Source organism: Bombus impatiens, unplaced genomic scaffold (assembly GCF_000188095.3).
Source record: "Bombus impatiens unplaced genomic scaffold, BIMP_2.2 scf_1528, whole genome shotgun sequence".
Taxonomy (NCBI): domain Eukaryota; kingdom Metazoa; phylum Arthropoda; class Insecta; order Hymenoptera; family Apidae; genus Bombus; species Bombus impatiens.
Genome location: NT_177947.1, coordinates 299,579 through 318,130, shown reverse-complemented (window position 1 = coordinate 318,130; position 18,552 = coordinate 299,579). Strand labels below are relative to the sequence as shown.

Below are 18,552 nucleotides of genomic sequence, written 5' to 3'. Positions count from 1 at the left end.
CATTGTGTTTTTCATGTGGCCCTGTAGTAACATTTATTTATGTCGATGAACAGTAAACAGATAAAATTTCAAATATATTTTCGTGTTTTGAGATAAACCGAGTTTTTTATAAAGAATGTTTCAAGTATAGTGTAACATTAAACATTGTTAAACATTTTCTAAAATGCTGTATGTTTCAAATATTATGCAAATCCTTAATGGTTTGAAAATCATTTTATTAATTGTTTCAATTTCTGGTCTCTTTATTATCAACTCGATGAAAGAATAGAGAATAATTTAGAAAGCAAGTTAAAGTTTCTCAAATCTTGTACACATATTATAACAATTATCTGAAAAATGTATATTTTATATAACGACCATATATATGTCGGAGAAGTGTCAGGAATAGGATTGTGGGCGTTTGATAGATCTTCACTGGAATTGGCCATCGCTGTGTTATAACGAAGGTACGGTCTGGTACTACGAGTATGGATACTACCGATTCGACAATCAACCGCGGAGATTGGGCACTTGCGATACTAGTGACGTTGGTCTTAGGTTCGATAACGAATCCACGGTCAATGGGATGATAGATATACTTGCTCACACAATCTGACTCAAACGTGTAATACTCACAGATCGTAAGGCGTTACTCTCTTCGTCGATGAGATCGCAAGAAAGAATGACTTTTCGTCCCAATGATGCCACAGAGAAAAACTGTGATGGGATGTGTCTAAGGACACGAGATTATCGGATTAGTCGAGTATAGCCCTCGTTCCGAAAGTAAGGAAAATTGACGTCGCTGTCAATTGGTCAATTTGGGACAAAGACTGCCGGTCCGTTTGAAGAACTTTTAATTACCAGAAAAACCCAGGTTCTCAGGCTAACTGAACTTGTGCTGTGTAAGTACCTCAACATCAGGTATTCATTGTGTCCGAAGGAACCGTTGGAATGTTTTAGTACCTGTTCAAGTACCTCTATGGATATTTCTTTTAATGATCATACTATCACTCCACACCTTTGTTAGACGAAGCGCCCGTCCCGTTGACCGCGGCTACGTTCGGCGACTAATAGTCGCCTTGAGCCCAAGTTTATTATCACAAATCGCAAACAAGTACAATTGGGCAGAATAACGGCAAATTGTTTAATTACAACTGTAAACTTTAATTAGAATTTTACGGATTTTCTCGAAGTTCCAGAGGGAAGGCTCCGGTGTCCTTTATAGTCCGGTGTCCGACATATATAATATCATACATGTCCAATCAAGGTACAGTCATACATGTACCTTGTAGTATTCTAGATCAGCTACTTTTAATCAGCTCTTAATCCCGTAAGCATTATTATTATTATGGTGCAATTAAATCAAAGGTTAAAATTTGAATAAAATGTGAAAGCTAAGAAACCGAAAACAATTCACATCAATTATTTGTCACATCGTTAATTACTTTTAATACGGCAAATTTAAGGTTTCTACGCGTATTCTAATTTATTTTTAAGCTTTTTAATAAAGACTGGCATAGAGATATTACAACACGATTCCATATTAGATTCAACTGACATCTTCGATATTCAAATCTAGCGCACTCGAAGCTTTCGATAAATATCGAGTACGATATACATCGTTCAACTTCCAAGTAGCTACATAACCTTGAAATCATAATAATAACAAAAGCGTCGCGAGTGGGTTTTGTTATCAAATATTGTGTATGTTCCAACTTCATTTTTGAAAACGCGCCGTTTAGTTGTGATATGGAATACGTGATTTTACCTGTAATTTTTTAAGGATGGGCGACATAAGGGCCGGTCTCGAGGAATTAAAACTCGATGGGGCCTTATTCGCCGATGTTAAATACTACGTCAGCGGCGAAGGTGATCCTAAGGTATGTCATTTTACTGTTTCCCGCGTTTTTCCTTTACCTTTGACATAATGTTACTAATTTCATAATATTGATATTATTATATTTTAATCATTGAAAATCGTGATCTGTCCACAATTACTCCAAATTAATCGCGATTGATACAAGAGAGGTTATAAAATGGAGTCAAATTTAACAGACTGTACTCCTTGAATGTGAAGATGACAACAGACTTTTAGAAAGCATTAATTGTATAGCATTTTTCAACATAGAGAATTTTATTGTATTAGATTAATTAAAGTTTATCAAAATTTTTAATGTAAATTAAATAGAACATATAATATTTTGTAACAATTGCAAGTTTAACAATTAAGATTAATTAAGAATTTTGTAAAATTGGGAACTGACTTCATCGCTTCACATACTTTTATATATGTTTTAATTTTGAAACAAAAATTTGGGACATTTATCATCATATAAATGCATGATTCTAACAACGCATTAAAAAGATTTTTGTGTACTAGAAACAAATATTTTTTAAAATTGTTTCCAGATTTTAAATTTACTACAGGAGGGAGGTGCTGAAAGATCAAATTATTTTAGTGATTTTGTTACACATTTAATAGCAGGCTATGACGCACTGGAAAATGATATATCTGCTGCAAAGGATATCTATGAAATACCAGCAGTTACACAAAACTGGATTCTATATTCTGTCAAATGCAATAAACTTCTGCCGTATCCTTCATTAGAAAATTTGTAATCTATTAGTAATATAGAAAATTTTAGTTTAATAAAACATTAGAGTAATTCAATAGTAAATTTTATTACATATTTTCATTTTTGTGTAGGAGAAATATTACATTACTGTAATAAATTTCATCTATATAAGAATAATTTATTTCCTTATCTATATAATAATACAGGCCCCACTATTTTTCTCCTGAAGATACACAGTTATTTTCAAATGTACGAGCATGTGTGTCTCAGATAAGTCGTGCAGACAGCAAAAGTCTGTGGGCAATGATCACGCTCCAAGGTGGTAAATGTCAATTACGCTTAGATCGGTATTGCACTCATTTAATTACTGGAAAGGCTGCCGGGCTTAAATATGAAACTGCAATGAGGCATCCTATCCAAATTGTAACTCCAGATTGGGTAACAGAATGTTGTAAAAAAGGAACTATTGTGAGTGAGGTAGAATACCACCCAAGACTATTAACATATCCAAATAGTTCTACAGCCATGATTACTGGCTTCATGGATGAAGATACTGAAAATAATACTGCACGAGAAGAACAAGAAAAAACTAAAGCCATGTTGGAACAACTTAAACAACGGATGCCTTGGAATCAACCGAGTCCACCGGTATCTTCCAATACTTCTCATAGCGTAAACACAGCTAATGCAACTGTAACTGCTATTCCATATACAACAAATGGGCAAAATAATGTCAATCCACAGCAACATCTTCCACGACCAATTCCTACAGCAAGTTTATCCAATGCTTCCACAATTGCGTCTTCTGTTTCTGATCAAAATGTTGCACAAACTACTTGGTTGCCGCAAGCCTCTCAACAAAATAATGTTGCTCAAATGAAATCTATACCATCACAAATACAGCAACCAGAACTATCGCCGCAGCAACAACAACAACAAATGAATATACAGCATACATTAATACAACAACAACAACAATTAAATCAGCAACAACAGTTACCTCAACAACTTACACCACATCAGCAATTACAACAACAGCAATACACGCAACAACAGCTTTTGAATCAGCAACAGTCTCCGCAATTAACATCTCAGCAACAACAGCAGCAGCAATTAATCGGAACACAGCAACAGTCACTTGCACAGCAACCATTGATGACACAACAACAGCAGCAACAAATCAATTCACAATTACCTCAACATCAAATGTCATCACCACAGCAATTATTAACACAGCAAAAACAGCTAAACCAACATCAAATTCTTCCGCAACAACAAATAAACCAACAACAGCAACATTTATCACAGCAGCAGCAAATTACTACTCAACAACAATTAGTCCAACAACAACAAGTGCAACTAACACCCCAACAGCAACAGCAAATAGTTTTACAACAACAGATTCCTACTCAACAACAACAAATTGGGACACAACAGCATCAATTGAATCAACAACAAGCTCCACCGCAACAACTCACCTCCGAACAACGGCAACTTATATTATTGCAACAACAGCAACAACAGCAGAAAATTCAACAAATCTCTCAACAACTGCAACAATCTGCGCCTCAAGGTTCACAACAATTTGTTATAAGAGACGGTCAGTTACAGCAGCAACCTCAGAATCAACAATTAATGGGTCCTAATCAGCAAGGTTTTATTGTGCAAAGAGATTCGCAATGGCAACAGCAACAATACCATTTGCAATTACAAAGACAGCAACAACAACAAATCGGCCCGCAAAGACCAAGTGGACAATGGGCTCAACAGCCACCACAGCCACCAAGACAGTTAATTCAACTGGATGCTCAAACTCATCAACAGTTACAACAAATGGATCCACAGCAAAGGGCTCAATTTATCCAAAAAATTCAGAAACAAAGAAACTTGTTACTGCAGAGGCAAATGCAAAATCGTCAAGCGCAACAAGGCGCGCATATCGCTGTTATACGAAGTCCAGGAAAACCAGTTCAACCTGGTGGTTTGCAGTGGATTCAGCAACCGCGTCCTCAGATGATAGGACCTCAACTTGCGCAAACACCTGGTCAAAAGCCGGTACATTCTGGGGTTCAACCACCAGCCTTAACACCAATTAATTCTTCTAATCAGGTGATTGTGCAAACCAATCAAAATGTGCAAGGTCCACAAGCCGGCCAACCTGGTCAAACGTTTCAACAGGGTCAAGCTTTAACTCCTCAACATATAGCGCAATTACATATGCAGAAACAGCAACAAATGGCAAGGTTGCAACAACTGCAACACTTACAGCAGCAGCAGCAGCAGCAACAACAACAACAACAACAACAGGGCGCGCAACAAGAGCCTCCCTTGACTTCGTTGTCGAATAATGCCCAAATACCACCAGACCAACAATTAGTCGTTAATGCAAAAACAAAAACGGCCCTGGCAAACATGTTGACGAATAGATTACAGGGTAGTGCTGCTGAAGGTAGTGCGGCTGGTCAACTGAGATTAATGACCGCGCAACACAGACCACCGCCACCGCCGTCTCAGGATCCACAACTTCTGGCGGCATATCAGCGAAGAACCGTTGGTAATATCACAAATGGAACACCACCCGGTGCGCCAATAAAGATGCAGTATGCTTCGGTGATGCCTCAAGCGAAAGCTCAGTTCTATGGTCACAATCCAAATCTGAAACGTATGATTTTCCAGTTTCTTAAAAACTCTTAATTATGACTGCATGTTTTTTTATGTACCTGTGTTTTATCCGATTGAAAAGTTTCTTGAAATCCGCAGTGTACTACTATTAATTAATCTTCATCTTTACCTGGAAATTTCTTTTTTTTCACTAGAGTAATAAATTGTTATTTCTTTCCAGTTCCACCAGATCTATTTTTGCTAGGTTGTATCTTCGTTATCGTCGAGTACGATGTGCAACGTCCGAACGATGTTTCCGTATGGAAACAAGTGATCGAGAGACACGGCGGAGAGGTGGAACCGCAATATTGTACCCGAGCTACTCATGTACTTGCGATTACGCAGAAACATCCGACAGTAGTGCAAGCGTTACGGGAAGGAAAACGTTGCGTCAGTGCACACTGGCTATCGGATGTAGTCAGTAAACAGCAGGTAGTTCCACCTTGGCACGCACTGCATTTTCCAACGCCATTCAGCTTGACAGAGTTTCCGTGTGCAAAACAAATTGTATCATTGTCTGGATTTGAAGGAGAAGAACGAGCGAAGGTGAAGTATATGCTGGAAGCATTGGGAGCTAAAGTTACCAATTACTTCACCAGGCATAACACTCTCCTCGTTTGCAGAAGGTAGAGATGTTTTGTTACTCAACACAAGCAATCCTGATATTATTGGGGCTTTAATTCTTGATTTAAATGAATAATTGAATTATATGAATTATACCAATGGGTATCGTAAAATGTTGGTGGACACGTTTAGAGATGAATTTGACAGGAAAGAATGATGGAAGACTTTATGTTGATGTTTGTCTTATTTGACTTTGTTTCTAAAATGTTGAGACATTACAGGGGTTATTATAAAATATTTTTGATATTTAATAATTATTACTTTCATTAAAGTGTGAAGTGAATGAAAACAGTGGCATGTTAAGTTAGGTTTTATTTGTTGATTATAAATGATTTATTTTTGTATGCATTATGTATATAAATTTTTTATATAGGGTATACTAACATCAAATTTACCTGAAATAATATGTAATGGAAATATTTATAAGTTATCACCAAGATTTTACATGTGATTCAACATACAAAGTGCAATTAATAACATTTTTCACAAAATTACAGAAATCCAAAGTATCTATCATTTGGAAACAACGTCAAATAAGATAAACATGTATGTAAACTTCTTTTATTTATTTTACATACTAAATTCACCCTTTGCTCCAAATGTACAGAGCACAGAGTAAATGAAGTATAACCACCTTTTATGATACCACGCGTAATGATCGATCATTCGTTACTACCGAGATCCTTATATTTAACAAAAACCATTTCAGACCGGACGGTCAAAAATATAAAAAGGCTCGAGAATGGCAAACAGGAGTAGTAAATGCTCAATGGTTGACGGACTTGCTGTGCGGACAAATGAATGCGCTGCATCAAACCGAAAATCCGAAATATCAGCAGTACAGTCTGGGCAATCCCTTTAGATTGGATTATTCGCTAGTGCCTCATTTAATGGGTATCGTGAACTTGATCAATTGTATCTTTTTCCAACAAGAAAATCATAACTTATTCATTCCATTAGTCTTCCTAAATTTAATTTTCTGGCTGATGTTAAAATACTATTTCTTTCAGCTGCATGGAAAATGCCAATAAACATTACTCAGGAATCGTACGATAAAGTAAAACAGGTTGGTCAGGGACCAAATTCGATAAGAAAGAATAAAAAGCCGCGATTAGACGGCCCGTTACTGAATAAAGATCCACATTTGTTGGGCTTGGACGAACCAATAGTCGTCAGTAATCCCGATCCTCCACCTCCGGATAAGCAACCAAGAATATTGTTCTCTGGTATTAATCCTAGGAAGCATGCGAAGGTAACGTATACAATGAAATTCAGTAAGATCTCCTATTTATACATTTTAAATTCAATGTATAAAACGCGTAAAACGAATTTAATTCATATTATAATAAGGATTTGAATTATTCGTTTAACAGAGAATTCGGGAATTAGGTGGTGCATTGGCAGCAAGTTGGCGAGATGCAACTCATCTCGTGATGACAGCACCAAGAAGAACTGTAAAATTGTTATGCTGCCTATCACGTTGTAAATATATTGTCACGTTACAGTGGTTACTCGATTGTTCCGCAAGGAACACGTTTTTAGATGAAAGTGGATACATGCTTGGGGATCCAGAATTCGAGAAAAGTTTTAATTGCAATATTGAAAAGGCACTGGCCAGCCTTAATAGGGGAACAGTACTTAAGGTAATTTTTTTATTAGCTAAGCTGTTAATTTGTTGACAACATATTTTAATCGATACCAATAGTTCGTAAGATGATCATGATTTAAAATTCATACTAAGCATAAACATAATTATTTATTGAATAGGGTAAAATATTTTATGTTACGCCAAGTGTAATACCATCGCCATCAGCGATCGCAGAAATAATTGAAAGTGCGGGTGGAACAATGGAAAAAACGCGAAGATCTCTAACACAGATTCAAGAAATGAATAGTAATAAATTAACTTATATCATCATCACCCATGAAAATGATCTTCATCTTCTTTCTGACGTTTTACGTGTAAATATCAGTAAGTAGTTCCCATAATTTCTGTTTAATTTTTTAAAAGAATATTGGAAGATACATATGAATAGTACAAAAATATTCTCTTACATTTTTTTTTTAATATTTGTAGATGTGTTCAGTGCAGAAATTGTATTAGGAGCAGTTGCACGACAATACTTCCAAACTGAACAAATTTAAATACATGCAGTGTCCAATATGCTGCATTTTAATCCCTCATACAGGCTTACTAAATTTTTTAGTAAGCTATTTTGGAGATGAAAAATTTTGCTTACCTTCTTCAATGGGACAATAAAGAACATAATTTTATGATATAGGAGGAACTATTTTCACTGAAAACATTCCAAAACCTCTCCTTTCATGCTTCGTTTCTGAAAATAGCATATTTTGTATAGCATCTCGAAATAAATCATTTGATAGACCTGTTTTTTTGAAGTCAGAACATGTTGTTCATTCATAATTAAGAAATATTGTTTTACTTAGCATCTTATAATTATTTTTTCCACTCCAGTCTCTGTCTCTCTTTGCGCGCGTATATTTCTCATATTTTGTCATATATATAAAATTATACATATCATTCTAGTTTGTATCGCTGTACACTTATTTTCTTCCATTCTATGTTTCGCTTACTATTGTCTTTATACAATAAGAAATGATTTATGTGTAAGAGTATGTATAATTGAAAATAAATAGAAATACGCATCATTGTGTTCTAATTGTGTTACTGATCGGGTTATGTTATTCTCAGTTCTATTAAAATCGGTTATAAAAAAGGTTTTCTTATGTATATGTAAATATTATATATTCATAGTCAACAGGATCATTTTATTGTACATACAATAAGTCGGGTTAACATTGTAAGAAAAGTGCAAACATGTATGTCGTAATGGAATGCTATGGAATTAAAACTAGAATACGTAATAAACAGTTCTCTACAAATTAATAAAACTGTATACAATTTGCATAAAACTATATAAGATAAAGGACATGTTTTATGCAAAGGAAAATAAATGCAGACGCAATCGATTTAAGAACGAAAAGTATGTCAGTAATAAATAATACGCACGATACGATATAAAATAATTAAATTACGCTATATCATCTATTCTTACAGGTAAATCGTATACTTTTGTACACTTACCATCATCAATTTCGTAAATACTGATACGGAGAGCACTGACCGAGTAATAAAACAACAGAAACATGAACAGTTCAGAAATATCGCATTTAAACCACTTTTTGCAAGCACATAGGATCATTTCAATTGTTTATCGGCACGTAATACAACGAATAAATCGAAGTGTAATCTATGACACAAGTCTAAAGAATCAAAATAAAGGTAATGTAACATCTTCGATTGATCAAGATTTGGTATTCTATAAAATAAAAACTATTCTACGAACCATTTAAGGTTTAATATGATAAAATAATAATTTATATACAAAATCTAATCGACTAGTACATTTATAGCTACAATCATCAGTAATTTATCAGTTAATCATTGATCATCAATTATTCTTAGAAATCTCTGTTTGTATCCAGTTTAGGTGTTGAGCAATGTCTACATAAACGACGAATTGCGATAAGTCACAAGACATAGTGCTACTGTCCAAAAGGGACCTCGAAACGACCCCTCGCAATAGATAACGATCCATTTCGCTATTGTATATTACGAAGCCGCTTCCGCTGTCGCCGTTGCACGGGCCACTTCCGTTTCTCTGACCAGCGCAGAACGTTCGGTTTGAGGTGAACGCGACGAAGTTGCTGTTGCTCCAGAGACAAACTTCCTGCAATTTATTCATCGAACATTATTCACATGTAGTTGAAACGCTTAGAATTTCGTACATCAAACATAAAACTCTATTAAAATTAAATGATTAATTAAATCTATTCCATAAATCTAGAGTCAAGTCATCAATCTTGCTCTATAAGAAAGCATTTTACAGGATATTTCACGAGACATGAAATTGCTGTGAACATTAATTCAGCATAAATCATTGTAAGTTCTATTTATTTATCAGATCTACGATTATACGCAAGCAATCAATTTTGTATAAAAATTTTACCTGAGCCACGATCGGAACCTTGATCTGTCGGGGCTCTTGAACATACGGGTTTCCCAATTCGTCGCGTCCCCAGCCTACTACGTAGCCAACCTTGCCTACAACGTTTAACAGAAGCGAAGATCCGGACCAAAGACAAATAGGTTTTATCATCGAATTGAATTCCACTCTCTCTCGTAGCATCAATATCGCTAAATCTGCATCGGCATTACCACCCGCGACAAAATCGGGGTGAACCTTATACTCTATTATTTCCCGATTCTCCGAACCTTTCTCTCTCCAGTCTCGAAGTCGATAGCGTCCCAAGGATACCAAAAATGAGCCAGCAGGTAGATTTACTTTATTCATTTGTAAACAGTGCGCAGCTAAAAGAATATGTTATAAATGTATAGTATTATAAAATATATCATAATTCTCGTCAATAAAATGTTAGATCGATGAATTATTCATAAATAGGCTGCGGATTTTCATGCAATTATAGAATATTTGGAAATACAAAAATACACAGAATGCTAACATGCAAAAATATATAAAATATATAATATTCATTACTGTTATTTAGTAGGTAAAGCAATTTTTACTTTGATTGCATTTTTTCAGTTGTGATTCGCAAAAGTTTGAATTTGCATAGATATCCGCAGCCTTTTCATAAATATTTATAATTATTATTTGTCTTTGTGATGACTAAGAAAAAGCGGAATCTGCTTAGTCACTAATTGACAAATTGACTTTTCATTTGCAATGTGTACTTCCTGATTTTGCTTGGTTTAATGATGAAAGAGAAATGAAAAGAGCCAGTTTAATTATTGGTACGATGACTAAAGCTTTTTTATATTTTTAAAGTAATCGCTCTTTCTCTCGCTACGAGTTTAGAGAATATTTAATATCGTGTTAAATTTCAATTATAGCATTAAATTGATATTTAAAATATAACACGTATGAATATTTCTTTCGCTGTCTGTAGTGAATCTTTTACTTTAATTTAATACTATTATTAGTATATTATTATTATTATTATTATCTTCTTTTCAAACATTAGACGGGAAAAATATAAATAAATATTAAGGGCTTATTAAAGAAACTGAAGTTTTACAAAGTACAACTCTAATTACTATAGTTTGTTAAGGAATTAATTATTAACAAAGTTAATTATAAAAAAAGTTACAAACCTGTAATAATATGTGTATTCGAGATCAACGTGCCTGAGCACTGAAATTCAAATTTTAATTTGACCAAAAAGATTGCTACCACCCATGGCCACTGACCAGGGGACGCTTTCTCGCCTCTAGCTATGAGAGGATTAACAGGTTCGATACTGCTTCGACCACACGCTAGATTAATTTGTTCATTATTTGGTGGCACGAGTTTAATATTTGGCACATTTGGTCCCATTTGCGAGGGTTGCGAAGGTTCGCGTCGATCGATCATTGATGGAGGCGGATATATATTCCTCATCCCGTTCCAATTATTATTGTTATTAAATTCTGGCTGCTTACTGAGAGCATTTGCAGGTGGGTAGAGTGTGTGATTTAATACAATAGAGGTGACAATTGGTCCACTTGCTGGAATTACATAAATAATTAACCAATTATTTATAATCGATTTTTCAAATTATCTTAGTTAAATTAACATTAAATCAAACTAATCAAACTTTGTAAGTTTGTATATCTAAGAAATTATATTTCATTTGATGAATAGATTATATGCATTAGATCATATACATGAAAATTGTAATTAAAATCAGAATTAATGTAAGTATTTAAGGAAATATAAAGATATACAGTAATTGTCGTTAAATGCTTTGGCCGATTATTATATTCATTTAGCGTACTGACATAGATTAGATCAATGCAAACAAATTAAAGGGACTTATTTAATTAAAGGAATCTTTCAAACTGAGAGAGATGTTGATAATAACTTCTAATATTTTCTACGCAACATTAGTTTTAAAGAGAATGAACAATGCATGATTTATTTTTGAAAAAGTATACATACCACGTGGACCGAAACAGATAAATTGATCGTTGAACCACAAACTGCTTAATAATGGTATTGGCTGAGGTAGAGGAAAATGGATTTTGTACGACAGAGGCCTGCCCTCGTTCACTGCCTTAATAGATTGTTCTTTCGAAGTTGCCAATTCCAATCGTCCAACGTATTTCTGAAATACAGGAAAATCATTGGCACCAGTTCGATATATTTTCCTAATATATACATTTTTTTTTTAAATGTGAGCTGATTGAAATGAACATTGGAAACATCAATTCGAAGATATTTTTCCCATTTCATGTAAAACGATAAGTGTTAATTATTTAGCTTATTACATATTCATCTAATTCTAGATTACTATTTTTATCATTAAATCTGGGAAAATTCAATGAGTTAACGTTAAATATACAATAGATTTGTACACACAACATCCAATAACGCAAATGCTTGTTAATGATTCAATATTCGTTAACGTTACTATATGACAAAAAGTTTCAAGCTTCGAATATATCACGGGTCATCATTTAATACATTTAATCGTACGATTGTACGTAATTACGATCAAACGCGGATTTCAAAGAAAGATGGTAAGTACTTCATTCACGAAAAAACAAGATAGTTTGCAATATACAAGATCACCATTTAGTTTCAATTATTCATTAGCGTAATGCTTAGTATCTACTTGTTGAAGCAAGTTTAACTCTTCTGACTGCATTTCCAAAAACTATTTTGAACTAAACACTTATTTACTTACGATACGTATTATATGAATCGTATAATAAGTTACTTTACTGTTGTATTCAAGAATTTAAAAGAACAGTGAGCCAAAGTGGTTAACTCCACTTTTTGAAATTTTTTAAATTTCAATGCCAATTCACTTTGATCGATGCTATCTCGATATCGATGCTATCGATGATATCTTATATAATTTCATCAATTTTCTCTACATCTTGTTTTGTGGAGTTCTGGTTTAGCCAATAACCGACTCATATACCGAGGAAGACGTTATATTTGATTCAAAGCGGCAGATATGTAGACAAGCAAGAAACTTTCATAGTCATATTTTTCGAGATTTCAAGGTCAGTAATGTTTAAAAGCTCAATTTACCGAAGGTAGTACAACAGCGATACTTAAAGTGACGCTGAGTTGCAAGATAACTCCACGTGGTGGGAATGGTATTTCAATGTAACCGATGAGTTCGTTTGAGACATCATCCTGAATATATCGGAAGTAGTTGGAACACGGCGACTGGCCAACTACCCCAACAAACAATTGAGAAAGATACACCAGCAAAATAGTCTTGACGATGATACTGATCATCTTGGAACTCTGTAACATGCCATAAATTAATAATGTATATCTGCAATTTTGATAAAAATATACCATTTGAATGGCAAGAAAACAAAGAAAGTAGATTACGTGGTTTTCGAGCACAGAGATAACAAATTTTTTCTTTCGACGAAAAAGCGATCTTGTAGAGTGCAGAGGGAAATAGACGATGAATCTAAATGAATAATTTCAAAAGGAAATCTAACTAAGAAGCGTCTCTATTCCGCTTTATTCTTGATTAACACTGTGCTCGATACGTTTGCTCCAAGTTGAAGAAGATTCAAGGAAATTGATAGATACTACAATAAAAATTCTATAATGTTTACCTCAGCAAGAGATAACCTCTGTTGATAACTTTCTCTCGAAACACTTATTCAGCCAATCTTCGTTAAATACTCTGATTCTCTATACAGGAAGTTAGAAAAAATCAAAAATGTTTAGAGGATGTGATTCTCGGTAATGTGAAAAGTTTATGGACAAAAGCATCGTTCGAAGCTTGCTTTTCCAGTTATAAACAATTTGATTTTGGAGAAAAACAGCTACCGTAGATCAATGAATCAAATGACAAATCTGTTTCAGTCGCATCCCATATTTCTTACACCAAGGAAACAAATAATAGAATTTTGCCTGTGAGAAACATGAAGTGTAAATGAAATGAAGAGAAAGATTCGTCAGTTGATTCATTGTTCTACGCAGTTATCAATGTACATATTTCTAGTATAAAACTAAATCGTTCGCGTAAACTATTCATTATTTTAATATGTAAAATCATAACTTATAAATATTTGATGTCTACCTTTTTTCTATCTTCATAGTTACTTACATGTATCTCAAAATCTACTTGAATTAGCAGCACTGAGTGACATTGACTCCATCATTAACAAATTTGAATGAAAAAAGAAATTCTGAACACAGATTAATCACTATCACAAGTATGCTCACACGAAACTATTCATTCCCTTGAGTATATCGTTAATTATCGTGAATAAAATCATGAAAAATGTATAAAGTACATTAAATATTCAAAAAAAGTGTTTCACGTCACGATATAGGTCGATCAAGATTTTCTACGTTCAGAGTCGAACACTTTTCACTTTATATCGACAAGTTTTAACGAAACGAGATTGATCACGATCTATCTAACCTGGGTTGTCAGTTTACGTTGTAGGTAGGATCTCAACTGACGGTTCACGAGGTACCTACTGTCAACGTTCGCCTTCTAACGCTTCTATGAATCCTCATGAGTGGTAGAGGGGCATCCCCGATAATACCACCTCTTGACCACTTCATTTGTATAAAGAAACCACAATTTTGCATGCGCATGACGGCAGAAAAAAAGAAAGGATTTTACACGATGGTCCTTTCCCGGGGATCAGATTTCCATGAGTCACGTTGAACGCGGAAACTACATCAAAACAATGCAATTCTCACGACATTCTATGATAAACGTTCAAGATAGAACAACATATACATAGTTACGCAGATTGATACATCGAAAATATATGATTTAGTTCTGATGTTTTGTAAACAAAGAACGATATACTAACAGACACACGATCGAAACTACAAAGAAACAAAAATATGTCATCTACTCATCGTGAAAGTTTAAAATCCAAAATATTACTACGATTATATCGAAAAAGAAAGATAGATTTAATCTTCTATGTTACCATTCAAACTACATAGTAAGATCAAATTTTTCAAACGCCTCTCGAAATCGTTTAACTTTTATCTGAAACATTTTTTCATACAACGAATAGTTTTTTATTAGTAATTTCAAACGTAATTATAGCGTATATCGAGTCATTTTTGTACCTTATTATGTGTAATTTGAATTTTCAATTTTTTGTATGTTTCATTAACTATAAATGTTTGAAGCTAAAAGAAACGGAAATAAGAAAAAATATGTTATACGAAGCATTGTTGTAAACGTTTCGTTATAGAGATATAGACAAATATTGGACGCAGTTTAATATATGCGTAACGGTATTAATACTCTGCGTTAAGGAAAAAAATCGGCGATGTTTGCTTTGTCTCCACCGACAATTTTTCTTTATCTTAGCAGGATTCACTGTAAACCGAACGTCACGGTATTTTGCTACCGTTTGTCGTGTATAAAATATATATGTCGATATATGCTAATATATCGATATTTATTTTGTGCATGATTTGCGTTGGAATATGTAAATCCCAAGAGAGTACCACCTGATGATAGTAATCAATGTTACGGGTTAATGAAGAAATGTTGTATTATTACACACCTGTGCATGAATTTCAATCGTTTATTGAGAAACAGTTGTATTTCATGACTGGTATACCAATACAGTAAGAAGAAAACCCCTCCTTCTATGAGTTTTACAAGACGGAGTATATTCAACTCTTATAATAGCTATTTATAATAGATCCCGTAATAATCCGTCCTTTGAAATTCATTATGTCCGTGTCTGGATGGGCATAATAAACAAACCTTTTGCTGATCCGTTCTTCATACTTGAGTATATATTGCTATCCTATAGCGCTTCAAAGGTTTCTACCAATTCTACTTAATCCTTGGAACACGGATGGTTCGGTCGACTACCGACTGGAAGCAATACCTGAGATCGTTCGGATTCGAGGGTACGAGGGTTAATGGAAAATGTATAATTGCTGTACATCCACATTGGTTGAATACAGTTGAACAGTTGTCCATCGCATTATAGAAAATAAAAAATTAGTAAAATGAAAACTATACAAGAAGGTGGTTTGGTGGCTAAAACAAATCGTTTGGCTCCCGAGATCAATTCCGAGATCCCACATCTCTTGATTTTTACTTATTTTTACTTGCAGGGAATTCTAAGACAGAAGTACACGTGCGAAGCGTAAAATCAATGCAACGAAATCCTCAAGAAATTTGGATTATTTTGAAATGATAGTTTAAATGCCTTAAGCGATCGTTTTCGTATTCTTTGACGTGCTACGTACATATTCAGGCTGTGTTCAATATTTGCTTGTAACTTTGTAACAATGCGTTTACGACGAACCTATAATCTGTTGGTATAGTTTGCTGCATAGTAGCTGGAGCATAATCCATATACACCCTCAAGAAATTGTATTATTTGTCCAATAATGTTGAGTGTTACAACATAATCCGACGTATCGAAGATTTAATTAAGAACAATCGCTATTTTTGAAAAATAGAATTTTAGTGCTACGACCATCTGCGCACCACCACTCAGATGCTACGTAAGTAATTTAAAACATTTTCAATACCTGTATTTTTTATTTCTTTGCAGTATTTCTTCATAGTTTAATAACCTGTCGTAAACGTTGAGATTCCCAAAAGGGTGACTCCACAAGCAAAAAACACAAAAAACACCAGTACTGATCCTCAGCCCCTCTTCCAAAGATACAACGCGCAATGAAAGGGAGAATACGATGTATTAAAAATCACCAAGAAAACATATTTTCGACAAAATTGCAGTATCTCTTCAGAATCATCAAGTCCAATCGTTATATCCCTATAAACGCATGCACACATACACATACCAGTTTTGTGCATAAATATATCCAAAATCGCAATCAATCAATCGACATCAATCTATCTCCAATCACACATCGCGAGAACGAACAAGATTGATTACTTCCCTTGATCGAGCGCGACCCTTTCGCTCAATTCTGCAAGTAGAAACATTTGGAAAGAAGGACAAAATAAATTCACGTAGATATATAATCTTCTAGATATGCGATGTTGATTCAACTTATTCTACCAAATAATCTAAATCATTTTTATGTGTTTTAAGCTTCTTCTAACGGTACACCTTCTGTTATCGTGTACTTACATATATATCTACATATACATTACCTTCCCGTCTATTTTTGCACCATAAAGAAAAAATTCGTCTCTAGAGAGTAACCATAAAACTAAAGCCATAGAACAATTTAACTCCCTAAAACTTACTTAAAGTTTAAGGTTATTATATCCATAAACCATGTTTGTTGACATGTTAAATAGTAGTTATATCTCTTTGATCGTTTCATTTCATTCAAAATTTTACATCCTCCACAATTTTTTTCACATATGTAATAAAATTTAGAAAGGATAGTTCATACGTGCATAGGTAAAATGACAGAAACAAAATTAACTATTTGTATACGATCTGCGTTAATATTTCCAAATAATTTCAGTTTCTATCAAATTTTCCATTAAAATCCTTAAATAATATAGAAATAATACCGGAGTGTTAATATAGATTTCATATGAGTTATGGTGATTCCCAATTAGCTTTTGTTGCAATATGTATATGTATCACATATGTTTCGTTCTTAACTGTCAATGGGTACTTCCAATAAGCAGTTTTACGTAGTTGAAATTATCGTAGATCTATTTTTATTATTGTCTCAATTCTTTGAAATTGTTACAAATTGCTACAAACAAATTATCCTCTTGTCCATATGTTTTCGTATATTTACGAATACATTCATGGGTAGGTATGTATATGAATTTGGTGTATATGAACATGCTATGTTACTTTATTGTTAGTTAAATATGACCGATCTGTTCTTTCTTCCCAGAAGGAACAAACTAATCGTCATTTTTATAATAGCTTTTCTCAAAAATTAACTTATTTTAAATAACTTATTTATTGTATCAAGATATTTTATCAATCTATTTTGTCTCCGTTCTGGCTTATTTTAAATATTTATATGTAAACATAATATGATTAAAAGTTCACGACATAAGATATAATGTATATCTGTATGTAAGCTTATATAATTAAAAATTTACGATATAAGATACAATGATTCGAGACTTGGTATAATATTGTCGACAATATTAGAACAAAGTAACCATACGCAAGTGATTAATGATTACATAAAGGAGCTACTTCAATGGCATGAACCACAACAATTCTAGGATTCTCATTAAAGAACATTACCTACTACAGTAGTACAAGCGATTACACACGTGCAGGAATTATATCTATTGACGAATAATTATATGCAATACAAGTAATATAGTAGAGAAGCAATTTTTACTGCCAACGTAACTGTTAGCTATTGGTACAATAAACTCATCATTTGAAATTATTCGATAATAACAGTCATATTTTCTTAATGATAATTCTTATTGCTTAATAATGTCTATACATGTAACTAACTAATTAATGACTATCGCACAATAGTTAAGAATTTCAAAACAAATTTTACGATTTATATATAAATTGTTTCATTGAAGAAAGAAAGTAAAGTTTTTAAAGAAATTTTATAAAATTAACAATATATACGTATATATACGAATGTTATGATTTTTCTTGCGAACGATGACAAAATTATACAATCACTCATGATTATAGGATCTCAAACTCTGAACATATTTGATTATGATT

The 18,552-nt window shown here is 33.6% G+C and overlaps 2 protein-coding genes across 5 annotated transcripts; one reads left to right on the top strand and one right to left on the bottom strand.

Moving 5' to 3' along the window:
• The first annotated feature begins 1,608 nt into the window (after positions 1–1,608).
• On the top strand, positions 1,609–8,124 carry LOC100746235 (PAX-interacting protein 1). Its single transcript, XM_003494114.4, has 9 exons — positions 1,609–1,859; positions 2,389–2,573; positions 2,762–5,217; positions 5,398–5,842; positions 6,550–6,734; positions 6,851–7,092; positions 7,214–7,483; positions 7,608–7,812; positions 7,918–8,124. Exons 1-9 carry the CDS (start codon positions 1,764–1,766, stop codon positions 7,983–7,985), a joined length of 4,152 nt encoding a protein of 1,383 aa, XP_003494162.1. The 5' UTR covers positions 1,609–1,763; the 3' UTR covers positions 7,986–8,124.
• Positions 8,125–8,609: 485 nt separating this feature from the next.
• LOC100746039 (serine protease gd) lies at positions 8,610–14,399 on the bottom strand. Of its 4 annotated transcripts, XM_003494113.4 has the most exons (7): positions 14,010–14,399; positions 13,513–13,591; positions 12,965–13,186; positions 11,864–12,029; positions 11,038–11,430; positions 9,872–10,233; positions 8,610–9,592 (listed from the first exon to the last, which is right to left on the bottom strand). In XM_003494113.4, the coding sequence occupies exons 3-7, from the start codon at positions 13,175–13,177 to the stop codon at positions 9,314–9,316; spliced, it is 1,413 nt and encodes a 470-aa protein (XP_003494161.1). In that variant the 5' UTR covers positions 13,178–13,186; positions 13,513–13,591; positions 14,010–14,399; the 3' UTR covers positions 8,610–9,313. The 4 variants fall into 4 exon arrangements, with proteins under 4 accessions (XP_003494161.1, XP_033180054.1, XP_003494160.1 ...); XM_033324163.1 differs by lacking the exon at positions 13,513–13,591; XM_003494112.3 differs by lacking the exons at positions 13,513–13,591; positions 14,010–14,399 and adding an exon at positions 13,277–13,461.
• Between the last annotated feature and the right edge of the window lie 4,153 nt (positions 14,400–18,552).

Bases quoted from the DNA above. Each gene is read 5' to 3' on its own strand.
- LOC100746235 (XM_003494114.4), top strand. From the start codon at position 1,764: ATGGGCGACATAAGGGCCGGTCTCGAGGAATTAAAACTCGATGGGGCC. The intron at 1,860-2,388 runs GTATGTCATTTT...AATTGTTTCCAG, and splicing joins GCGGCGAAGGTGATCCTAAG to ATTTTAAATTTACTACAGGA. The intron at 7,484-7,607 runs GTAATTTTTTTA...TTTATTGAATAG, and splicing joins ATAGGGGAACAGTACTTAAG to GGTAAAATATTTTATGTTAC.
- LOC100746039 (XM_024371698.2), bottom strand. The intron at 12,030-12,964 runs GTAAATTGAGCT...CCTGTATTTCAG, and splicing joins TCGCTGTTGTACTACCTTCG to AAATACGTTGGACGATTGGA. The intron at 9,593-9,871 runs GTAAAATTTTTA...AATAAATTGCAG, and splicing joins AGGTTCCGATCGTGGCTCAG to GAAGTTTGTCTCTGGAGCAA.